The sequence below is a fragment of the Hyperolius riggenbachi genome, chromosome 7, assembly GCF_040937935.1.
Source record: "Hyperolius riggenbachi isolate aHypRig1 chromosome 7, aHypRig1.pri, whole genome shotgun sequence".
Classification (NCBI taxonomy): domain Eukaryota; kingdom Metazoa; phylum Chordata; class Amphibia; order Anura; family Hyperoliidae; genus Hyperolius; species Hyperolius riggenbachi.
The window spans coordinates 287,900,223-287,926,985 of record NC_090652.1 but is presented as its reverse complement, the minus strand read 5'-3'; the positions used below and the strand labels follow the sequence as shown (position 1 = coordinate 287,926,985).

General features: G+C 44.4%; 1 protein-coding gene across 1 annotated transcript; it reads left to right on the top strand.

Moving 5' to 3' along the window:
• The first annotated feature begins 1,352 nt into the window (after positions 1 to 1,352).
• On the top strand, positions 1,353 to 25,877 carry LOC137526169 (histamine N-methyltransferase-like). The gene is made up of 6 exons (XM_068247389.1): positions 1,353 to 1,546; positions 6,876 to 6,928; positions 10,965 to 11,072; positions 17,852 to 17,982; positions 21,320 to 21,413; positions 25,528 to 25,877. The coding sequence occupies exons 1-6, from the start codon at positions 1,353 to 1,355 to the stop codon at positions 25,875 to 25,877; spliced, it is 930 nt and encodes a 309-aa protein (XP_068103490.1).
• The last annotated feature ends 886 nt before the right edge of the window (positions 25,878 to 26,763 follow it).

Here is a 26,763-nt window from a genome sequence, read left to right as displayed (position 1 = left end):
ATTACTGATGCCAAAGATCCCAAAGGTCACAAAATTAGTCATTGACAGACTGTTTGTCAAGGTTAGAAAAAGTGGGTGGAGCCAACCACCACCACATTTTTCAATGGGAAAATGAAAACTGCAGCCATTCGTACACTGTAATTGGTAGGGTTTTTAAACTTTGCACAGTTGGTAACTGGGTTAATATTTAAGGAATGTGGGTGGAGCTTACGAGTGCCAATCATAATTCACCTATTGATTTTCAAGGAGAATATTTAAATTGCTGCTATTCTTAAGGTGCGTACACACATGCGACTATAGTCGTTTGTAACGATCGTTCCCCGATCTTTACCAACGACGATCGTTACAAAAAACGAACCACCGACTATTAAGTCAAACGACGAATGAGCCAAATCGCTACAAAAGAAAGTTCTGTCTCGGCGGATTTTAACCAACGACGATCGTTTGCAAAAGTAGTACATCGTTGGAAACGGTCGTTCGTACTAGGCTTGACATGTGCATTTCACTATTTCTCTGTGAAACTTCTCATTTTTATGCGCAGGCGCAATAGTTGCTTTACGTGATGTAACGTTCGTTCTAACGATCAGATCGTTACACACCTTTTAAAACTATCTTTACTTAGGTCGTTCTTTCATCAATTAAAAGTTTGTTCGTCGTTCTCAACGAACGATCGTTGTCGCATGTGTGTACGTAGCATTACTCTGTTAATGGCAGAGGTCAGTGATGTAGCTTAGGAGCTATGGGACCCAGTCCAAGTTTTACATTGTGCCCCCTAAGCACTCTGTACATAACAATCGATCCGGTGCGCCTAAACCTGACAAGGACAACCACAGTATTAGAGGTGCAAGAAGGGGATGGGGAACAGTGTGTTTATGTATACAACTATTCAAAGCATCTATAGAAGTGACTATTACCAGCACAGGACCAATAGAGAGCCAATACTGTGGTTGAGGGCAGAGTTGGGACAAGGTCCTCCAGTACCCAAGGCTGAGACACCAAAGTGTGTCCCTCCATCCCTCCCAACCCAGCCGTCACACACTGATTGCTATTGGGCAAAGAGGCACCCCAGGGCCCAACACCTTAATCTCTAGTTATCTGGCTTGCAATCACTGCCATGTATCCCCTTTCATTATTTCTCTCTGCTTCAAACACAATAGGGGACTGATAGCTGAGTGAGTTGTGTGCCCCCTCCTACACTGCACCCTGAGGATGGAGCCCTTTCACGTCTCTTCCTCTGCCCGGCCCTGGTTGAGGGTGGGGCCTCAACCTCTGCATCCTATATTGCTACACCACTGACTGTATCCTTAACTGTTTTGTTACTTTTCCAGGCTTGCACACAGGTTTAAGGAATCATGTCTCAGATGCCTAAAGATCATTGTGAGGAAATAAGCGGCCTTGGTGCACAAACTACAAACGGTGGACAAGAACACCCGCACTATGCGGACACACACTACATAAAAGCGCTGCTTTACTGGAATGAAACAGCAAATGAGCACGACAATACAAAAAAGTTTTTGGACACTGTGCTACCGGAAATCCTCCCAGAGTAAGCAAAATGTTTTATACGTTGTATATTGTATAGCAGAAACCTCTTATTCTTTGTAATTTCTTACCCCCCCCCCCCCCCCCTAAATATTTGACTAGCGATGAGCACAAATTTTGCATTGATATAATTTTGCATTGAAATTTGCAATCACGATGCAAAATTTCATTAAAAAAATTTAATTAACCAGTTCACCACTGAGAGGTTTTTCTCCTTATGGACCAGAGTAATTTTCACATTTGAGCGCTCCTCCCTTTCATTCGCCAATAACGTTACCACTACTTATCACAACAAAATTAAATATATATATATATATAGCCACCAATTAGGCTTTCCTTGGGTGGTGCATTTTGCTAGAATTTTTCCTAAATGCATTTTAAAGGGAACCTGTAACAAAAAAAGTTCCCCCTGGGGGGTACTCACCTCGGGAGGGGGAAGCCTCAGGGGCCCAATGAGGCTTCCCACTCCCCTGTAGCTGCAGGCAATCCAGCGCTGGCTCCCTGGGAGTGTCTGATAAGCGCTGATTTATTTACCTTTTCTGGCTCCAGCAGGGGCGCTGTTGCAGCTCTCTGCACAGAGATAGGCAAAAATAGGCGATCTCTGTTGGGTCCACTCTACTGCACAGGAGACTTGCACTTGCGCAGTAGAGCGGGCCGACAGCGATCGGCTATTTCCGCCTACCTCGAAGTGGAGAGCCGATACTGCGCCTGCGCTGGTGCCGGGAAGGTAAATATTTACATCCCTGCTGTTCAGGGAGCTTTATCTCCGTCGCGGAGGATGGGGGAAGCCTTAATAGGATTCGGAGGCTTCCCCCACCCCAGGTGAGTATTCCCCAGGGAAGGTTTTTCTCATTACAGGTTTTCTTTAATAGGAAAAAAAAAAAAATAATTTCTCCATTTTATGCCATTACAGTTTTAAAATATATGCTACTGTAATAAATATTTGTTGGTTGCTATTGGCAACAACACTACACCTTCGTTCGGCACCACATCACAGGAAGTGTGATAACTTGACACTCATCACAGCAAACAGCATAGGAGAAAGAACTTCTTAGACGTCGTCAAAGGTTCAAGAGTTTATTTGTAAAACAAATATACAGATGTGTTCAGTAGCAATCTTATATCTTTGTTACCTCGGCAAAGCAAATGGTCTGTAGAATCTTATTCGTTCCATGCAGACTTGGTCTATCCCTAGTGACTAGGCCAGGCTTTCTCTTTGTTACATCTATGCTAGTTGCACTTAGGCATATATACAGCATACAGATAATGTAGAATGAAAGTAGAAACAGAAGTGAGAAGTAAAGTCATCTGTGAGAAGATGTTCCCCCGGGAGCACATATTGGTTATTCTTATACTAACCTCTAAAGAGTTAAATGTGACATCATCCAGCAAGGATAGTCCAGTCCCCATCACATGCAATTGGCTGATAATAGCATGTGATGGATGGCCCTATCCGCGCCTGCTCTGATGGGACAAGCCAAATATGGCGTTTCCTCTACTTGTACCCAGTAATTAGGTAAAATGTTTCCTGGCTATTGTTTACCTTAAGGCTGGTTTCACAGTGGGACGTTAAAGTCCCACGTTACAGCAGCCAGTAACGCAGCCTAACTCACAGCACTGTAAAATCAATGTGCTGTTTCACAGTGCCCACGATGCGTTACATAGTAACGCAGCACGTTTAACCTCCTTAGCGGTAACCCCGTGTGTGACACGGGGTAAGCCGCCGGAGGGTGCCGCTCAGGCCCTGCTGGCACTCTGCTAGCTGCGCCAGCACCCCGATCGCCGCCGCCCCGCGCCCAATCGCCGCTATCCGGTGCGGCGTGCGCCCCCCCCCCCCCCCCAGACCCCGTGCGCTGCCTGGCCAATCAGTGCCAGGCAGCGCCGAGGGGTGGATCGGGACTCCCAATGATGTCCCGACGTCGGTGATGTCATCCCGCCCCGTCGCCATGGCGACGGGGGAAGCCCTCCAGGAAATCCCATTCTTTGAACGGGATTTCCTGATCGAAGAGGGTGGAGGGATGCCGCTGAGCAGCGGCTATCATGTAGCGAGCCCTGGGCTCGCTACATGATTTAAACAAAAAAAAATAAATAAAAAAAAACTGCTGCGCTTGCCCTGGCGGAATTTTTCATACCGCCAAGAGGGTTAAACAAAGTGCTGCATGCTGTACTTTATACTGGGCTAAGCCACGTTAGACTGTTTGCACATGCTCAGTAATGTTGGAGGAGGAGGTCTCCCTTCCTCCTCCTCTTCCTCTTCCTCCTCCTCCTCCTCCTCCTCCTTCGCAGCCAGCCACATGGCTAATTAATATTCACTGCACTGAGGAGACTCGTGGTGGGACTGTAGTGTTGTCTGGATCATGAACGAATCGTTCATTTGATCCGGATCTTTTTTGTGAGTCGAATCATCCGGATCATCACAATGAAAGATTCGGTTCACAGTGGATGTCTGTCTCACTGGCGAACTGAGGGGGCTATTCCGGGTGTCTGGAACCTCCCCCCTGCACTGAGCTGTGTATTCAGCCAGGGAAGCCCGCATAATATAAACAGCCTCATTCTCCCTCCCTTCTTACTTCTGGTGCTTCCCTCCAGCTAATAGAATGAGAGAGGCAGCCCAGCTTCCCTCACAAGAAGATGCAGCCTGCAGTGAGAGAATGTTGATTATGGAGTCCTGGACTCTCCACAGCACAGAAGTGTCAGACATGATGAAATTAGAGTGCAGGCAAGCTGGTAAATATGCACAGCATGATGCAGAGCTTGCCTGGACTCAGGGTCCGTGGGCAAACATCTGTTTGGTCTCTCCCCATTGTTATAATGACTGCATGTGTGGGTAAGGTGTTTAACAAGCTGAAAAGTTTTTGACAGTCCCTAGACTCCAGGAGGGCTTCTTTCTGACTTGTGTGAGAGACTGACAGGGACAGGAGTCCGATTACAGGCAAGTAGCCTGTCTGATGTGGGACTGCAATACAGATAAGTTCTCTGCTCCATCTCAGGCTATTCTCAATTTCTCCACTCCTCTCTCTGGGCTAGTGCAACGCCAAAATGACAATAGCAATCGCTAGCAATTTGTGAGTGTGATTTTGTGAAGTGATTTTCAGAGCGATTTTTGAATGAATTGCTCAAAAACATGCTACATGCAGTATACCTGCGATTTTGAAAAAATCACAACGCTGCTGTGGGAACACCCACATAGGGTAACATTAGTCAAGCGCTTTTCAAATCACTGTTGATTTGAAAAACGCTCAGAAGCACTCTTGGTGTGCACCAGCCTCCCTCATTCACCTTTGTTTCCCTCTTCCCCTAGAGCTGGCTGTGTGTTCTTGTCATACAGGAAAGCTAAATAAAAGTGCAATCCTGGTGAGGCAAAATATTATTATTTAGTATTTATATAGCGCCGCCATCTTCCGCAGATGCATATATCCCTGCATCATATGGGTATCGCTTGCGCTATGTGAAACTATGTAGCATATTCCACTGAATTGGCCAAACTAAGTCTATCTCCTGTTCCTCTCTCGGGGAGTTGTTGCAGCGCTGTACCCCATTCACATTAGCTGCTACCAGAAGCCCTCAGAAACACTCGTGTCCTTGAGTACTTCCAAAGATAGGCAGCTCCGTAATACGCCAGCGCACTTTTGTGCATGGGCAGTAGGGAGCCACCTGTATTCAGAAGCACTCGGGACATACGTGCTTCTGGACCTTTCAGGAACCCCCCCTTAAAAATCCTGCGTTTGCCCCTGTGTCTGGAGGAAACAGGAACGTACAGAATGTACAGTGCAGGGAAAGTCCTGTCCTGCTAGTCATTTCACCCAGTCTGCTTCCCTAGTAAAATGATTCAAATGATTTGGTTCAAAGATCCGGATCTTTTCAATGATCCGATTCAAATGATCCGAATCCTTAAAAAGATCTGGACTTCCTATCACTAACCTAGAGCGGCTGCTTTGAGAGCTGCATAACGCAGCTCAATCTGACGTCCAACTTCAACACCACCATGCGTTGCATTAGGAGCACATTATGCGACCATAACGTCCCCTAAAACGCAATGTCTTGGTGGGAAAGTAGCTTTAGGAAATATGAAAACACTCGATGTTTACAGAAAAGACTGCCTGGGTGTCTGTACATCGTGGACAGATGAGGCTTCTGGCCTTGTGTAGTCAGAAGCACACTGTTCTCCAGTGATTCTAGAAATCCTCCTTAAAATACTTGATTTTCAGAGAGTCTCCCTTTAACTAAACTCAGTTAAAAGTAACTGAGGCCTAAGAATTCAAGAATATCATACTTAAATTCTAACAGCTACCATAATTAAAACCCACATTTTATTTGCCCGTTGTCCCGGTTATTACACCGTTTAAATTATGCCCCTATCACAATGTATGGTGCCAATATTTTATTTGGAAATAAAGGTGCATTTTTTTCAGTTTTGCACCTGTCACTAATTGAAAGCCCTTTTCTACAAAACTAACAGTAATATACCCTCTTGTCATACATATTAAAAATTTTGAGTCCCTAAGGTAACTGTAATTTTTTTTATTTTTTTTTGTTTTGGACAACTATGGGAGGGGAGGTGAAGGGTTAATTAATGGGTATTTCAATGTAATGTGATGAGTGTAGGTGTAATTGTACTATTTGGCCACTAGATGTGGCCCCACTTTATTTTTACTGTATTTTACTGCATACACGTGTTACTGGAAGTAATGCGTTTATGTTTTCACTTTCTGTTCTCATTGATGCTGGTTTCATTGATCACGAACTGCATTCCAATTCGCTGATCTCCGGACTAACGGGCAGCTATGAGAATGCGCATGAGAGCGCATGCACGCACGAGCGAGCACCCGCAGCAGCGGTTGCAGCGAGATACGTATATCTACGCCCCTGGAGCCAAGGTGCACTCTCCGGGGGTGTAGATGTACTCTATAGTGCATTAATTGGTTAATTTCATCTGAAATTGTAATTATTCTTCCTTTTATGTAATTTTTTGTGTAATTTTGTGCCAGGTTTAGAGGTTTACCCTCCAGTTTTTGAGAAAATAGAGTTTAAAAATGCAAAGCAAATGATGTTTTTAAACTGTCATTTTTTCAGAATTTAAAAACTATATTTCTTTGCATGTTTAAACCTACAAGGTGTTTTTGAAAACTTTTTGCACAAATTGTAATAACGTATGTCCGTAATTGCGAAAATGTATGCAAAATTTTGTGTCATTGTAATTGGCTGATTACGATCATCAATATATTTGACAACCCCTCCATGAATAGAAAACCAGAACTCCACGTTGGGATGCCTGGGCTGATAACACTTTTTGGAATGTTTTGACCAGTTCCCCAATGGTTTTCTCTTTTCAGGCCTGCGACTGAAAAGTCATTCCTAAATGTGTTGGGCGTTGGAAGCGGTACAGGTGAGTCTTTTGGCTCAGGATACAATAGATGGATCCATCTGAAAATGGCGCCTGCGAATAATGGCGCATGGTGTTGCCGCTAATCCGTTTGCCGCTTATCGCTATTTAACGTTAAAGCCTTATTGTTGTTTAACGTTAAAGCCTTATTGTTATTTAGCGTTAACACACAGAACCCTCTCTATACCTATCCCTAACCCCTAAACCCCCCCGGTGGTGCCTAACCCTAAGACCCCCCTGGTGGTGCCTAACCCTAAGACCTTCCTGGTGGTGCCTAACCCTAAGACCCCCCTGGTGGTGCCTAACCCTAAGACCCCCCTGGTGGTGCCTAACCGTAAGACCCCCCTGGTGGTGCCTAACCCTAAGACCCCCCCTGGTGGTGCCTAACCCTAAGACCCCCCTGGTGGTGCCTAACCCTAAGACCCCCCTGGTGGTGCCTAACCCTAAGAACCCCCTGGTGGTGCCTAACCCTAAGACCCCCCTGGTGGTGCCTAACCCTAAGACCCCCCTGGTGGTGCCTAACCCTAAGACCCCCCTGGTGGTGCCTAACCCTAAGAACCCCCTGGTGGTGCCTAACCCTAAGACCCCCCTGGTGGTGCCTAACCCTAAGACCCCCCTGGTGGTGCCTAACCCTAACACCCACCTGGTGGTGCCTAACCCTAAGACCCCCCTGGTGGTGCCTAACCCTAAGACCCCCCTGGTGGTGCCTAACCCTAACACCCACCTGGTGGTGCCTAACCCTAAGACCCCCCTGGTGGTGCCTAACCCTAAGACCCCCTGGTGGTGCCTAACCCTTAGACCCTCTCTCTCTCTCTCTCTCTCTCTCTCTCTCTCTGTCTCTCTTTCTCGTGGAGGATGGTATGGGATATATAGTCCATAGGGGATCGGGTTATAGGTATACAGTCCATTGGGGAGGGGATTATGGGGTTATATAGTCCATGTTCCTCTCAGTTGGTGGCAGGCAGTGATATATCAGGCTGCTATTTGCACAGTTTTTTCCTCTTCCCCCAGTAGGATATAGAGTTTCCTCTCTACATCAAGAAAGAAAAGCCATCCATACGGCAAAACAATATATATAATCAATGACACAATTATCTCAAAATATATAAATGTTTATTATTATCAATGGAGAACAATCATATAAAAACAATTAAAAACATAAAGTACAGCACATGGGGACGTAAAAAGGAACTGTAATAAATATAGAATATTATGGTTACATCAATTTCACCATGACAATATCTGTAAGCGGGACAGAGCAGCGGACGTTCATTTCCTGGGGTATTCTTCTGGTAAGACACTTTCCACATCTCTTTTACTTTTGCAGAGGTTCTGGGATCCAGTCTCCTTGTCCACACGTATTTAGCACACTTATATACATATATACATTTTCTATTCTGATTTAATCATTAGTTTTTTATGTACATTGGTCTAGTGTGGATATTGGATTTTGTGGCTCAGGCAATCACATGTATATTTGTCTTTCCATTAGACCCCAGGCGCACAGATATTGTCATGGTGAAATTGATGTAACCATAATATTCTATATTTATTACAGTTCATTTTTACGTCCCCATGTGCTGTACTTTATGTTTTTAATTGTTTTTATATGATTGTTCTCCATTGATAATAATAAACATTTATATATTTTGAGATAATTGTGTCATTGATTATATATATTATTTTGCCGTATGGATGGCTTTTCTTTCTTGATGTACAGGGGTTCATTACATCTTAGGCAAATGCTATTGAGGTGGCTCTTTTGTTGTATATATTGGGCTTGATTCACAAAGCGGTGCTAACTGTTAGCACGCCTGTGAAAACTCCTTAGCACGTCTAAACGAGCTTTTCGCGCATAAAACTTTATGCGCGTAAAACTTTACGCGCACACTGCACAGAGCGCAGGACGCACCGCGCAAAGTGCCCAGTAAAGCCTATGGGACTTAGCGCGCATAAAACTTTGCGTGCGTAAAACTTTGCGCACGCAAAGTTAGCGAGCGATCTGATTGAGAAATCCGGTGCTAACCTACTTAGCACCCTGATTAGCACGTCTAAATACTTTAGACGTGCTAAGTAGGTTAGCACCGCTTTGTGAATCAAGCCCATTGAGTTTCCTCTCCTCATCTGTGGACGTGAAATCTGGGATGTGGGCGGAGAGTCTTTGGAAGTGGGCAGTCTTCAATGGTGTATATTTGCTGCAGTCCATCTCTCTCACCCTCTGTCTCTCTGTCCATTCCTCTTGCTCTGCCTCTCTGTCCATCTCTCTCTGATCATCTGTCTCTCTATCTCTCTCACCCTCTGTCTCTCTCTCTCTCTGCCTCTCTGCCCATCTCACTCTCACCCTCTGCCTCTCTGTCCATCTCTCTGTCACCCTCTGTCTCTCTCTCTGCCTCTCTGTCCATCTCTCTGTCACCCTCTGTCTCTCTCTCTGACTCTCTGTCCATCTCACTCTCACCCTCTGTCTCTCTCTGACTCTCCGTCCATCTCCCTCTCTCCCTCTCTCACCCTCTGTCTATCTCTCTGCCTCTCTGTCCATCTCTCTCTCTCACCGTGTCCATCTCTGTCCATTTCTCTCTCACCCTCTGTCTCTCTGTGCCACTGTCTTCTCTCACCCTCCGTCTATTTCTCTCGCCCCCTCCTTACTCTCTGCTTCTCAAAACACCCTCTCTCCCACCTTCTGTCTCACGTATTTCACCTCCTAGTGATCCATTGTTGCTGTATTGGTCACTTGTAGGCCTTGTGGTTGCTGCATTTGTTATTTGCTTGCAATCTCTTAATTCCTAGGTATAGCTAGTCTAATGTCTTAGATTAGTATTATTATTACCACCATATTGTTGTTGTTTTTTATATAGCGTTGACCTCTTTTGCAGCACTTAGTACATAGTCATGTCTCTGACTGTCCTCAGAGGAGATCACAATCTAATCCCTACCATAGTCATAGTCTAATGTCCCATCATAATATTATATATTTATATAGCACTTTCATCTTCTGCAGCACTTTACAGAGTATGTAGTCCTGTACGTGTCATGTCACTGACTGTCCTCAGAGGAACTCGCAATCTAATCTATGTCATATGTATGGTAACTAGGACATTACTTTATAGTAAAGGAGGGGGACTCTATACAAAGTTTTGCTGGGCAGCAGTGTTTCTGAATTACAATGTTGCTAAGTTCATGTACATTTGGCCATGTCCATGATACATTATGATCACGCCCACCGTCCGGTGCATGATCATGCTATTTTTTTTTTCACCACAATCATGGGATCTGTGGGCACCAGGTTGAAATTTCTTTGGTGGGCCCCCAGGGTCCCAGTCCGATCCTGGCCTGGTGTGTGCACAGAACACACACAGACACATAGCAGCTGCAGCAGTCCTGCAGCACACACTCTGACTGTCACACAATTAAATCAAGCTAATTAACAATATAACAATAGTGTAGTAATAGTGAAGGGGTTAATCACTGAACAGCTTTAGGTCGATCACTGTGTACAGCACTTGCTAGCCCTGCAGCACTGGAGCATGTCTCTCAGTGAGCATTCACAAGCTGGGACGATATTTCTCATCATGGCAGCCCTCCTTATTATACAGGGGGGGGGGGGGGCTGGCCAGGGTTCCTTTCTTTGATTGGGTGCCAGGGTTTAGGCTGGGAGCCCTCTGGCTAAATGAGGTCAGGTGGGGCTGGCTAGGGTTCCCTTCTGTGATTGGTTGCTAGGGCTTCTGCTGGGAGCCCTCTGATTGGCTAAATGACGTCACCTCCTTAGTTACAGTATTCAGATCCGGATATCTGGGTATGCAACCAAATATCCGCAGATAGCTATCCGGATTTCCATAGAAATCCGGAATCCGAATCACATAGCTGAAAACAGGTCGGATATCCGGGTTCCCCGGATATCCGGAATCCGGATGAGCACCACTGATTATGGGTACCCTTTTTGCAAAATTGATGATGATCACATGAAAATGCCTTCTTTTTTATGAAGACCGTAAACACAGCAATGTAACAAACTATATTTATTGTAAAAAAACTTCTATTCCAGGGAAAATAGATTTACACATTCTTTCAACGATACAAAATTTAAGACCCGACTTGAAGATCTATAGTGAGACCATTGAACCCAGCAAGGAAGAGATTGACCTTTACAAAGGTAAGTTACACAAGTCATTTTGTACTCTCTTTACATACTCGCCTTTGAAAGACTTTAACTTTGGGGGACACTGTTTGGCTTATAGACTACCCCAATATGTGAAAGTGTGTGTAGATCGATAGATAGATCAATTTCATGTATGTATCTAATCAGGGTAAACGTTGTTAAAAGAATTTTGTGGGCCCTCACACCAGCAAACTTACTGAGCCTCCCTCCCCGCCCCCCAAAAAAGGCACGTTCCCCCATAAAGGAAACACGGTGTAATGATCATTAATAGCTCTAACAACGCAAAAGTCAGTATTTTACTCAGAGTGTGATCACACGTGTTTTGTGCACAATACAACACAGAAGTACTCATATGTGATAGCCCTTGGCTATAGGGACTATCACTGGAAGAGTGGTCGTACAGGCAGAGTCGGTAACAGGTCGGTCAGGCAGTAGTACAGAATCGTCAGGCAAAAACATAGAGAGTAAACAGGCCGGGGTCGGCAACAGATCAGATGAGCGGAGGTACAGAATCAGGAGGCAATATCGGAGTCGAGGTCGGGCCGAGGTCGGCAACAATCAGATAGGCAGAGTACAGAATCGAGAGGCAGAGAGAAGAGTCAAGGTTTCAGGCAAAGAGTCATACACAATAAACAATATACAATGATATGGTATTCCTAAGCTAAGTGTGAATCCCCGGGGTCCTGCCAGATCAAACACACACGGAACTGACTAAGGTCTGAGAGCTTAACCGCAAAGTATCAGCAACAGCAGACAACGATCCACTGAAGATCCAGGTCTTAAATACAGACTGGTAATCCCCAGGCTCCGCCCAGCAAACGTCAACCAATCAGCAGCGGTGATCAGTCCCGCACGATCAGCTGACCCGCCTCCTCAAAGCATAAAGGTCCTGTCTCCTGGCGTGCGCTGCTCTGCTCAGATGCACCCTGGAGAGACCTGTTTTGCCTGACGGAAATGACTGAGAGGACGCTGCGAGGTCCGCGGTCGCGTCAGACGCGGAAGCGGCGGCCTCACCGCTCCCCACTGCGGAGGTAATTACCACACTCCTAACACTCTTTTCACTTGAGTTTTCCCCTAGGAGATAACTTTGCATCTTCAATTCAGAATAACTTTCCGGCACTTTCCAATGGAAAAAGTACCAAAATGTTGGTTAAAAGCTACTATAAAAATTAGTTTGAATATTTTTTTTTTCTTGCTTGTTAGTGGTTTAAAGGGCATTTTACTGGCAAGTTTGAAAATATCACCTAGGAGAAAACTCAGGAGAAAAAGTGAATTGCGTATGGGCCATGACGTCCGTGCTATATTAACCACTTCACCAGTGGGTTTTACCCCCTGAGCATCAAAGCAATTTTCACCTTTCAGCGCTCCTTCCATTCATTCATCTATAACTTTATCATTACTTATCGCAATGAAATGAACTATATCTTGTTTTTTCCGCCACCAATTAGGCTTTCTTTAGGTGGGACATTATGCCAAGAATTATTTTATTCTAAATGTGTTTTAATGGGAAAATAGGAAAAATGTGGGGAAAAAATTAATTATTTTTCAGTTTTCAGCCATTATAGTTTTTAAATAATGCATGCTACTGTAATTAAAACCCATGAAATTTATTTGCCTTTTTGTCCCGGTTATAAAACCGTTTAAATTATGTCCCTATCACAATGTTTGGCGCCAATATTTTATTTGGAAATAAAGGTGCATTTTTTTCAGTTTTGCGTCCATCCCTAATTACAAGCCCATAGCTTATAAAGTAACAGTGTTATACCCTCTTGACATAAATATTTAAAAAGTTCAGTCCCTAAGGTAACTATTTATTTATGTTTTTTTTTAATTGTAAATTTTTTAATTTTTTTTTAATTACAAAAAAAAAAATGGGGAGTGTGGGAGGTAATGAGTTAATTTTTAGTGTAAATATAATTTATTTCTATGTAAAAAATGCTCAGGGTGTAGTTTTACTATTTGGCCACAAGATGGCAACAGTAACTTTTTGTTTATTGCCACCTGCGAGCGTCCTTCCGGACGGGAACGCGGAAAGTACGGATTTCTCCATCCCTGGGGGTTAAAGGATGGAAAAAGGGATGGAGAAATTCGTACGGGCGGGGGTAAAGTGGTTAATACTTAATAATAATAATAATAATATGGTATATTAGATTAGACTATAGAAGGGATTAGATTGTGAGCTCCTCTGGGGACTGTCAGTGACATGACTATGTACTCTGTAAAGTGCTGCAGAAGATGTCAGTGCTATAGATAGATAGATATAGATGTATACAGATGTATATACATACAGTGGTTTGCAAAATTGTTCAGCCCCCTTGAAGTTTTCCACATTTTGTCACATTACTGCCACAAACCTGAATCAAATTTATTGGAATTTCACGTGAAAGACCAATACAAAGTGGTGTACACATGAGAAGTGGAACGAAAATCATACATGATTCCAAGCATGTTTTAAAAAGAAATAGCTGCAAAATGGGGTGTGCATAATTACTCAGCCCCCTGAGTCAATACTTTGTAGAACCACCTTTTGCTGCAATTACAGCTGCCAGTTTTTTAGGGTATGTCTCTACCAGCTTTGCACATCTAGAGACTGAAATCCTTGCCCATTCTTCTTTGCAAAACAGCTCCAGCTCCGTCAGATTAGATGGACAGCGTTTGTGAACAGCAGTTTTCAGATCTTGCCACAGATTCTCGATTAGTTTTAGATCTGGACTTTGACTGGTCCATTCGAACACATGGATTGGATATGTTTTGTTTTAAACCATTCCATTGTTGCCCTGGCTTTATGTTTAGGGTCATTGTCCTGCTGGAAGGTGAACCTCCGCCCCAGTCTCAAGTCTTTTGCAGACTCCAAGAGGTTTTCTTCCAAGATTGCCCAGTATTTGGCTCCATCCATCTTCCCATCAACTCTCTGACCAGCTTCCCTGTCCCTGCTGAAGAGAAGCACCCCCAGAGCATGATGCTGCCACCACATATTTGACAGTAGGGATGGTGTGTTCAGAGTGATGAGCAGTGTTAGTTTTCCGTCACACGTAGCATTTTGCATTTTGGCCAAAAAGTTCCATTTTGGTCTCATCTGAGAGAACCTTCTTCCACATGTTTGCTGAGTCCCCCACATGGCTTGTGGCAAACTGCAAATGGGACTTCTTATGCTTTTCTGTTATGCCTTTCTTATGCTTTTCTTGCCACTCTTCCATAAAGGCCAACTTTGTGCAGTGCATTACTAATAGTTGTCCTATGGACAGATTCCCCCACCTGAGCTGTAGATCTCTGCAGCTCGTACAGGGTCACCATGGGCCTCTTGACTGCATTTCTTATCAGCGCTCTCCTTGTTCGGCCTGTGAGTTTAGGTGGATGGCCTTGTCTTGGTAGGTTTACATTGCCATACTCCTTCCATTTCTGAATGATTGCTTGAACAGTGCTCCGTGGGATGTTCAAGGCTTTGGAAATCTTTTTGTAGCCTAAGCCTGCTTTAAATTTCTCAATAACTTTATCCCTGACCTGTCTGGAGTGTTCTTTGGACTTCATGGTGTTGCCTTCCAATATTCTCTTAGACAACCTCTGAGGCTGTCACAGAGCACCTGTATTTGTACTGACATTAGATTACACACAGGTGCACTCTATTTAGTGATTAGCACTCATCAGGCAATGTCTATGGGCAACTAACTGCACTCGGACCAAAGGGGGTTGAATAATTATTTTAGGAATCATGTATGATTTTTGTTCCACTTCTCACGTACATCACTTTGTATTGGTCTTTCACGTGGAATTCCAATAAAATTGATTCATGTTTGTGGCAGTAATATGACAAAATGTGGAAAACTTCAAGGGGGCCGAATACTTTTGCAAACCACTGCATATAGATATGTGTATGTGCCGCGATCACTCGAAAACTGCTTGACCGATTTGACCGTAACTTGGTATACAGATCCCTTACTACCTGGTATATGTTCTGGTGGTCTTGCGTCCCCCCCCTTACACACCTGGGCGGAGTTACAAACAGCAAATCAGATTTCATCCATGTGTGCAAATGGAAAAAATGTAAAAGGCTGCCATTCTCACAGTAATCAAGCCAGAGTCCCCACATTTGGCACAGTTGGTCACTTGGTGACCGAGGTTACAAATCTAGGAAAACTGGGCGCAGCATAAAACAGCCAATCAAATTTCAGTCATTCATTTTTAATGGGAAAATGTAAACTGCAGCCATTCTTAAACTGTTAATGGCAGGGTTCTCAAACTTGCCACACTTGGTCACTCGGTGAATGAGATTAAGATTCAAAAAAGTGGGTGGAGCATATAACAGCTAATCAAAATTCACCTATTGATTTTCAAGGAGAATGTTTAAATTGCTGCCATTCTTACACTGTTTATGGCAGAGGCTTCAAACTTGCTACAGTCGGTCATTGGGTGACTGGGGTCCAAATTCACTAAAGGAGCGGGGCCACAAACAGCCAATCAGATTTCTTTGCTGGATAAAATGCTTCTATTCACACATTTTTGATGCCAGGAACCTGAAAGCTCACGTGGGTGGAGCCATTAACAAATTTCACTGGTCAAATATAAACTGCAGCCATTCTTACACTGTTAATGGCAGGGTTCTCAAACTTTGCACAGTTGGTCACTGGGTGACTGGGATTAATATTCAGGAAAATTGGTGGAGCCTACAACAGCCAATCAAAATTCACCTGTTGATGTTCAAGGGGAATATCTAAATTGCTGCCATTCTTACACTGTTAAAAGGAGATGCCTCAAACCTGGTACAGTTGGTCATTGGGTGACTGGGGTTTAAATTCAGAAAGGGGCGGAGCCACAAACAGCTAATCAGATTTTGATTTCAATGGGAATATAAAAATTATTGATACCAAGGACACCAAAGCTCATAAACTTGGTAATTGAGTGTCTGTATGTCAAGGTTAAAAAAAGTGGGCGGTGTGAACAACTACATTTTTTTTACATGGGAAAATATACACTGCAACCATTCTTACACTGTTAATGGCAGGGTTCTCAAACTTGACACAGTTGGCCACTGGTTGACTGGAATTAATATTTAGAAAGTGGGTGGAGCCTACAACAGCCAATCAAAATTCACGTATTGATTTTTCAAGGGGAATATTTACATTGCTACCATTCCTACACTGTTAATGGCAGAGGCCTCAAACCTGATACAGTCAGTCATTGGGTGACTGGGGTCCAAATTCACTAAAGGGGTGGAGCCACAAACAGCCAATCAGATTTGTTAGATTGATTTCAGCCATTCTGTTATTGGCAGGGTTCTCCAACTTGACGCAGTTAGTCACTGGATAACTGGGATTAATATTCAGGAAAGTGGGTGGAACCCAGCCCAAAAATTCACCTATTGATTTTCATGAGGAATATTGAAACTACTGCCGTTCTGACACTGAAGCAGGTTTGAGGCCTCTGCCATTAACAGTCGGTGATTAAGTGACCGGGGTTCAAATTCACTAAAGGGGCGGAGTGGATAAACTGCTTCCATTCACAGGCATTGATTGACTGTGTGTCAAGGTTACAAAAACTGGGTGGAGTCAAACACAGATTTCCCTGGGAAAATGTAAATTGCAGCCCTTCTTCACTGTTAATGGCAGGGTTTTCAAACTTTGCACAGTTGGTTACTGAGTGACTGGGATTAATATTCAGAAAAGTGGATGGAGCCTAAAAAAGCCAATCAATTGTCACCTGTTGATTTTCAAGGGGAATATTAAAATTGCTGCCATTCTTGCACTGTTAATGACACAAGCCTCAAACCTAGTACAGTTGGTCATTGGGTCACTAGGGTTCAAATTCAGAAAAGGGGGCAGAGCCACAAACAGCCAATCACATTTGTTTTTATTGATGCCAAGGACCCGAAAGCTCACATACTTGGTCATTGAGTGACTGTGTGTCCAGTTTTGAAAAAGTGGGCAGAGCCAAAAACACATTTCACTGGGAAAATATAAACTGCAGCCCTTCTTACACTGTTAATGGAAGGGTTCTCAAACTTTGCACAAATGGTCACTGGGTTTCTGAGATTAATATTCAGGGAAATGGGTGGAGCCTATAATAGCCAATCAAAATTCACCTGTTGATTTTCACGAGGAATATTTAAATTGCTGCCATTTTTACACTGGTAATAGCAGATGCCTCAAACCTGCTACAGTTGGTCATTGGGTGACTGGGGTTCAAATGCTGGAGAGGGGTGGAGTCACAAACCGCCAATCTGATTTATTTAATTTCTATAAGAATATACAAATTAATGATGCCAAAGCTCACAAACTTGGTCATTGAATGTTTGTGTGTTAGGGTTAGAAAAAGTGGGCGGAGACCACACCAACCAAATACATACCCAGGCAATGCCGGGTCATCAGCTAGTACATAATAATAATAATATTATTATTATTATTATTATTAATAATACTTAGCAAGAGGGAGATATCAAGAGGAAAGGAAGGTAAGATAGAGAGAGACGTGGAAAGTTAAGAGACTGGGGCCCAAATGCAGAGCCGACTGGCGTGACTGAGCCAGATTCACCGGAACTGATTGGGGCTGAACAGCAGACAGCGAGGACAGCGAGGACAGCGAGGGACTCAGATATGCTTATGCTGCTGGAGGAAGCCGTGGGTGAGTATCAAATCTTCTTTCTGGTACACTTTAATGTTCATATACTATTCCTAATAAAGTATTCAATGACCGTGTCATTTTTATAATTCTATATAGTATTCATAAATGTTGTAATTCTTATTATATATAATTTTTTTTTTTTTTTTTTTTTTTTTAAGCCAGTGTGTCCAATACCCCAGAACTGAGTAATGTAACCTTTACCTGGCACAATAAAGGTGTAGTAGAATATGAAACAGATGCCAAGCACAATAATACTGCTAAGAAGTTTGATCTCATTCATATGGTACAGGTGAGTCTATATACACTTTCCAGATCATGTTAGCCTACATGCACTGGGCTCTATGCATTGTAGTAACAATAGCCCCAGTGACCACTGCCCCCCGGGGGAAGAGGATATGAAGGCCCGCTCCTCATCCTCCCTCCCACCTTGCAGAGTAATATTTATCTGCTCCAGTGCTGCGTTGAGTCTCCTCTTCCTCCCAGCAGCCACTTGCTCTCTACTGTCATCCTCTGGCTCCCGATGCAGCATACATCAAAAACGGAAGCCAGGAAAAAATAGCGCGGGTTATAGATGAAATTTTAAAATATTGTCTATAACATTAAGGTTTTTTTCAGCTTTATCTGAGATAGAAAAAAAATGTTACAATATAAAAAGGGTGCTAGGTGAAGCCAAAATTGAAAATGAAAATATATTTAAAGTCGTAATAAGCATAGTAAAACAATGGTATATTTTACTGGTACTAAACCTAACCCTACTCACACAGAACCCTATGACCAGGGGCGGTTCCAGCCGTTTTGTCACTCCAAGCAAGAAGTCCTGTGGAGGGGCTTAGTTCAGTGGGCGGGGCTTAATCAGGGCTATGGCCCCCCAGGACCAAAGCCAATCCAGGCGCTGGCCTGTAATGCCTATGCCTAAAAACGCCCCTGCCTAAGACCCTCCACTGGTGTTGCCTAACCCTAAGATCCCCCTGGTGGTGCCCAAAAACTCCATGGCAAATTATGACAGCTCTGGCCACAGGTCAAGTCTGCATACCCAGAAGAGATTAATCGCTTCTCAGAGTGTCCTTGGTGATCGTTAACCCAAAGTAGTCGGATACCTGTTGGTTGGGTCATTCCCTGAGGATGGAGAAGAATCTGATGAGGCATTGTACAGAAGGAGGACCTTATATCAAACATGACTAGCACATCCACCCTCGGCAGTAATTCACTCGGTTCTTGAAGGCAGGGGAGTGTTACTGTTACCATCTCTTTGGCTGTCAAAGGCTCTTCCTGTACCACCACCCTGAAAAGCAGAATACAGCATCTGTCTCAGTTTGGTATGGAAGTCCTGCATTTTGGCCCCACTCTGTGATTGAGATAGCACCTCTGCCATTTTCTGTTTGTATAAAGCTGCCACCCAGTACAGGTCTGTGTCCTTCATGGTTTTGATTTGGGGCTCCTTCCTGATGAGTAGAGATGGCTCGAACCTGCGATTTTAGGTTTGCGAACCTGGAACGCGAACTTCCGCAAAAGTTTGCGAACTGCAATAGACTTCAATGGGCAAAAGAAAATTTCAAAACTTCACACTAATTCTGGCCACAAAAGTGATGGAAAAGATGTTTCAAGGGGTCTAACACCTGGAGGGGGCATGGCGGAGTGGGATACACGCCAAAAGTCCTGGGGAAAATCAGGATTTGATGCAGAGCAGGGTTTTAAGGGCAGAAATCATATTGCATTGCTAAATTGGAGGCATAAAGTGCTTTAAAACCTCTTGCGTGTGTATACATGGAGCAGGTAGTGTAATTAGTGTACTGCTTCACACTGACAGACGAAACTCCCTGTGTAACGCACCGCAAACAGCTGTTTGTGTAGTGATGGCCGTGCTGGACTGGTGTGCACTATGGCGAGAGTGCAGGCGATGGCGGTTTTCAAGCCCATATGGTCACTGGGCTGAGGTAGCTCAATGACAAAACAGTGACTGTCCAGCTGATCGAATTTGGTCTGTCCACAATGAAGCAGCGACCCTAATATCTTGGGTGTGCCCCCCCAACACCACACTCATATAGCCTGCTTCATTGTGATACGCAAGCCCCTTCACCGCGGCAAGGTAACGATCACAAAGGGGAATTGACATGTGTACATGCCTTTTGAATTTGTTGTTGCAGCGGCAGTGCAGCCAGAAAAATTAATAGGCAGGCATGTAGACCCACCCCAAAAATTATTATTGTTTGTTAGCGGCCGCTGCTGGCAGTGGCCTTAAAAAAATCAGGAATCCACCTGGTGTCCTGGACCCTGTTGGTGGTGGCGGAGAAGGCAGTCAAGCTGCCTGCAGGCAGAGATGCTGTGTGTGGGGACTGACTTAGTCTTCGGGCAGGCAGTCACACGGTGTGCAGGCTGTGTATGGGGACTGTCTTTGGGCAGGCCTGATCGTGCTTTGCAGACCAGGCATCCGTTGTCAAATAGACCTTTGACTCAACGCTGTGTGCCAGAGATGACACCACTTGCCTTTCAACATCACGGTACAGTTTGGGCATCTCCTTTTTTGAGAAATAATTGCGGCCTGGTATCTTCCACTGCGGTGTGTGTGCTGCTTTTCCTCAGGTGGTCATCCCATTGCAGTTTGTGCTTTGTCATCATGTGCCTTCGTAAGAAACTGTCCCTACGCGGGTCTTGGTCTTTCCATGGCTCAATTTTCGGTGGCAGAGAGAACAGATGGCATCGCTCTCATCTGAAGGCAGACACACACAAAAATTTCCACAGCGCTGAGCCCTGGGACGATGGCACTTTGGTGGCTGCTGACTGAGTGTTAAGTGGGGAGCCAGAATCGGGCTCCAGGAAGGAGTGCAGCCTGATTGGCTGCCATGTGTCTGCTGACTGTGATGTAGAGGGTCAAAGTTGAGCTCAATTATGAAGTATAGGGGGCGGGTTGAACTCGCATAAAATTCGAATGCGAACCTGCGATGTTCGCGAGAATAAGTTTGAATGTGAACTGTTCCGGCCATCTCTACTGATGAGGTTTGAGGGAGAGGACTCCAGCTCCTCTTCCTCATCCAGGATAACATCATCCACCACAGTTTGTTCGCCCCAACCACGGACAAGAGCAGGGTCACCCGAAAGATGAGAAGCCACCCCCCCCCCCCAGAAGCCTGCTCCTCTTTCTCTTCCTCACCACCACAACTACCATCCTCCTCCTCTGATTTCTCTTCAGACTCCTCCCTCTGTCCATGTGCAGGGGGAGTGGCTGGGTGGTGATCATGTCTGACTGGCTGTCCTGCCCCACCTGACTTCAGGGTGAAGGGTCAAAAAAAAAACATGGGAAAGTATATTGCGAGCATGAACAGCCCACATAATTTGCACTACTCACAAGTAGTGGGCGTTCGGTGAGAACCATTTGTTGGCAAACTTGTTTGGCCCTCCCTAGCAGAGACCTGACACAGCGCTGAAGTAAAAAAAAATATTACCCCACACCTGGTTGGGTTAGGAAGCTCCATGGAAATTTTGCTTGGAGGCCCGGAAGCATCTTGTTATGCCCATGGCTCTGTATTTAGCCACGTGCATGTAGTCCGTACCCCAAAGCCATGTTACCCCTCACACAACACAGAATACATGGGTAATAATGTGCTGTAATTTCCGTGTCTGCATTCCAGATGTTGTACTATGTGAATCCTCTCAAAGAATCATTGGAGTTTTTTAAATCCCTCTTATCCCCAGAAGGAAGACTGGTCATCGTTGTATTATCAGGTAAGCCAATATGGGAAATACCACTAGAAATAATCTAGATTTGTAGAATTAATCTCTATTAAAAATGCCTAATGACATATTTTGGAGGTCAAATTAGTGGTGTACGTATGTACTTGTTGGGCACTTTGCTTTCAGCAGCTGTGAGTTTGCCACAATTTATTGCACGGGGTGGCAGTTATCTATGAAGTTTCCTGCTGGGTCATCTCAAGGAAATAAATATGTCAGCCTCCATATTGCTCTCACTTCAGTTCCCCTTTAAGTTTTAAAGTGAACCGAGCACCTTTTTTTATCACTCAGGACATTTTTATAGCACATGAAAAATGCATGCCGACAATCTGTTTCATTATTAAAATAAACTTTCATTTTACCTTGTATTTTACATTCAAAGTAGTTTTAGTAGCCTGTTTCAGCAGGCCTGCCCGACCGTCCCCAACTGCAGAGACTTCAGGAATAGAGTTGGGCCGAACCTCCGATTTTCGGTTCGCGAACCGGGTTCGCGAACTTCCGCGGAAGGTTCGGTTCGCGTTAAAGTTCGCGAACCGCAATAGACTTCAATGGGGATGCGAACTTTGAAAAAAAAAAATAATTATGCTGGCCACAAAAGTGATGGAAAAGATGTTTCAAGGGGTCTAACACCTGGAGGGGGGCATGGCGGAGTGGGATACACGCCAAAAGTCCCCGGGAAAAATCTGGATTTGAAGCAAAGCAGCGTTTTAAGGGCAGAAATCACATTGAATGCTAAATGACAGGCCTAAAGTGCTTTAAAACATCTTGCATGTGTATACATCAATCAGGTAGTGTAATTAAGGTACTGCTTCACACTGACACACCAAACTCACCGTGTAACGCACCGCAAACAGCTGTTTGTGTAGTGACGGCCGTGCTGGACTGGTGCGCACCATGGCGAGAGTGCAGGTTTTGGTGGCGGGTTCACTGAACAGGTATACAGTGGCGGGTCCACTGAACAGAACAGGTATACAGTGGCGGGTTCACAGAACAGGTATACAGTGGCGGGTCCACTGAACAGAACAGGTATACAGTGGCGGGTTCACAGAACAGGTATGCAGTGGCGGGTTCACTGAACAGGTATACAGTGGCGTGTCCACTGAACAGAACAGGTATACAGTGGCGGGTTCACAGAACAGGTATGCAGTGGCGTGTTCACTAAACAGGTATACAGTGGCGGGTCCACTGAACAGAACAGGTATACAGTGGTGGGTTCACAGAACAGGTATACAGTGGCAGGATCACTGAACAGGTATACGGTGGGGGGTCCACTGAACAGAACAGGTATACAGTGGCGGGTTCACAGAACAGGTATGCAGTGGCAGGTTCACTGAACACAACAGGTATGCAGTGGCGGGTTCACTGAACAGGTATACAGTGGCGGGTCCACTGAACAGAACAGGTATACAGTGGCGGGTCCACTGAACAGAACAGGTATACAGTGGCGGGTTCACAGAACAGGTATGCAGTGGCAGGTTCACTGAACACAACAGGTATGCAGTGGCGTGTTCACTAAACAGGTATACAGTGGCGGGTCCACTGAACAGAACAGGTATACAGTGGCGGGTTCACAGAACAGGTATGCAGTGGCAGGATCACTGCACAGGTATACAGTGGGGGGTCCACTGAACAGAACAGGTATACAGTGGCGGGTTCACAGAACAGGTATGCAGTGGCAGGTTCACTGAACACAACAGGTATGCAGTGGCGGGTTCACTGAACAGGTATACAGTGGCGGGTCCACTGAACAGAACAGGTATACAGTGGCGGGTCCACTGAACAGAACAGGTATACAGTGGCGGGTTCACAGAACAGGTATGCAGTGGCAGGTTCACTGAACACAACAGGTATGCAGTGGCGTGTTCACTAAACAGGTATACAGTGGCGGGTCCACTGAACAGAACAGGTATACAGTGGCGGGTTCACAGAACAGGTATACAGTGGCGGGTCCACTGAACAGAACAGGTATACAGTGGCGGGTTCACAGAACAGGTATGCAGTGGCAGGATCACTGAACAGGTATGCAGTGGCAGGATCACTGAACAGGTATGCAGTGGCAGGATCACTGAACAGGTATGCAGTGGCAGGATCACTGAACAGGTATGCAGTGGCAGGATCACTGAACAGGTATGCAGTGGCAGGATCACAGTACAGGTATGCAGTGGGTGAGGGCTCACTGAACAGAACAGGTATGCAGTGGCAGGATCACTGAACAGGTATGGAGTGGCAGGATCACAGTACAGGTATGCAGTGGGCTGAGGGCTCACTGAACAGAACAGGTATGCAGTGGCAGGATCACTGAACAGGTATGCAGTGGCAGGATCACAGTACAGGTATGCAGTGGGCTGAGGGCTCACTGAACAGAACAGGTATGCAGTGGCAGGATCACTGAACAGGTATGGAGTGGCAGGATCACAGTACAGGTATGCAGTGGGCTGAGGGCTCACTGAACAGAACAGGTATGCAGCCAGGAAGAAGTTAAGCCTAACTAATCTTTCCCTATATGAGAGACTGCAGCAGCTCGCCCTACTCTCACTAATGCAGGCACACGAGTGGCCGTAATGGCCGCCGCTGCCTGCCTTATATAAGGGGGGGTGGGGCTCCAGGGGCTAGTGTAGCCTAATTGGCTACACTGGGCCTGCTGACTGTGATGTAGAGGGTCAAAGTTGACCCTCAGGTGCATTATGGGGCGAACCGAACTTCTTCCGCAAAACGTTCGCGTGCGGTACCCGCACGCGAACCACCTACGTTCGCGCGAACCACGTTCGCCGGCGAACCGTTCGGCCCAACTCTATTCAGGAACCTAATTGTTTTATTGAGCTAATTACCAAGAGGTAAACAATGCCTTTTCATCAGCATAGGAGGTGAATAATTAGGACTGTTTCTTCAAAGCCATTGTGTGTGTCAATGTGTCAAGATAGCATCTCTGACTTCTGTAAATAAGGAATGTGAGAAGGGGAGGGGGGAACATGGCAGCTTCTATGCCAGGAGAGATTCCAGTGAAAGAGAATGTGCTCAGTTCCCTTTAAACTGTCCATCTTGCAATAGCATTGAATGGAAGTGATGAGCACAAATTTCGCATAGACTGACTTTTGTACCGAAAAAAAAATCGTAATTTTATCTGTAATCATTCATTTTCAAAAAGACCCTCTAGTTTTTGAGAATTTTTTTTCTTTTTATTTTTAAAGCAAAGGGATTTTTTTGAGTTTAAAAACCATTTTGCCTTTTGGATTCTTTTTTATATTTTTTTTTTTCCTCAAAAACTACAAGGTTTTTTTTTTTTTTTTTTTTTTTTACTGGAACCCACTATTATCCTTAAAGGCTAACCAAAGTGACATGTGACATGATGAGATAGACATCTGCATGTATAGTGCCAAGCACACAAATGACTAGGCTGTGCTCCTTTTTTTCGTCCTCTGTCTGAAAGAGCCAAACATCAATAATGCAACTTTTTAACTGGGTCGGACTGGGCCAGACTATAGCATAACCCTCACTGATTAGTAAGTACAGGCATAAAACACTTTCCTGTCAGTAAATGGCTTCCTGAAACAGGAAAGAGATAAAAGGTAAATAATTCATAGATTTGAGCTCTGGCATTCTTCAGCGAAGGTGTCATTGAGAAGAGAGTATGACACAGAAAAAACTTAAAAATTAGATTGAAATATAAAATAAAACGGTGGGATATCTAAAATAGTCATTTTTAGGAGAAGGAGGATAAGTACAATTGTTTTCATCATCAGTTTATTTTCACCTCAGATGTCCTTTAACATATGTAGCAATTTTAGTGACTATAACACGGGGGCTTTGCTATCATGTATCATAAAATTATGTGAAAATTACAGGAAAACTATACAAAATTATGAATGATTACACAAAATCCATTGCATTTAGAAATCATAATTGCATATGGGCGTGGTAGAGAAAATGTGTACGAAATTTCAGGTAATGGTAATTGGCTGATTATCCTTATTGAACAGTGTTAAAATCACATGCAAAAATTAAATTGTAAAGGTGCATTAGCCTAAAATGATCTTTACCTCTGAACTTCTTGTGGACTAATGGCTGTTTTTGCAACAAATCACACCTATCTTCTCTGATTGTCATGCAGGAGAGAGCGGATGGATAAAGATGTTCAGGAGGAACATTTATCCAGCGAAGCAGGATTTCAATCTGGATTTGGGCTCGGATCACATTACCGATATTCTGGATGCCCTCCCTATGAGATATGAGATCCACGACATTGACTCCTTCACGGATGTCACTGGTTTGGTAGAAGGCAGAGAAGGCAGTGAGTGGTTACTTGATGTGATCATGGATGAAGCAGAGTTTGCAAAAACCGCCTCACCGGATCTCAAAGCTCAGGTCATGGCCGATCTACAGGACCCGGAATTCACTTTCAGGAAGGGCGGGAAGATCTGGTTGGACACGAGAGTGAAAGGCATTGTTGCCAGACCTTAATGGATTTGTCCAGCCTTCTCTTACAAATAGTCTGAATATGGAAATTAGCATTTATTGATTTTGTTTTTCTTTTTTAGGACAACTGAAGTGAGAGGAATGTGGAGGCTTCCATATTTGTTTCCTTTTAAATAAAAACAGTTTCCTTGCTGTCCTGCTGATCCTCCGCCTCTAATAGTTTTAGCTATAAACCCTGAACAAGCATGCAGCAGATCAGGTGTTTCTGACATTGTCAGAACTGACAAGATTAGCTGCATGTTTCTTTCTAGCGTTATTAAGACACTTCTGCAGCCAAATAGATCAGCAGGATAGCCAGGCATCTGGTATTGTTAAAAGGAAATAAATATGGCAGCTTCCATATTCTCACTTCAGTTGTCCTTTAATTAGTATAGTGGCACATACACATCAAGGCCAATAGAATACTGGCCACATTTTAACAATAAAAATAAAGTAAACCTAACACCATACATTATCTGTCTATCTGCTATCAGTGGATTTTACCAGCCCGTGGCAAAATCAAACATATATACAGTATGTATCTCGGTATATAAGTTTATAGTTAGGGATATCTCACAAGTACTAACAAGTGGCTAAGCACTCAAATTCGTGATTTAAAGGAGGCTTAATTGCCTCAGGCATGCGTCGGGGAAACAAGGAGTTATTTACCCATAAGTCTGTGGTATATTGTGCGCTCCAAATAGCTAGACGCGTTGCAAGCCTCACTATGCGCACTTCCTCCTTCCTGCTTGAGTGAGGCTTGCAACGCGTCTAGCTATCTGGAGCCCACAATATACCACGGACTTATGGGTAAATAACCCCTTGTTTCCCCCGATGCACACCGGAGGCAATTAAGCCTCCTTTAACCACTTCCACACCATGTTATTTTATG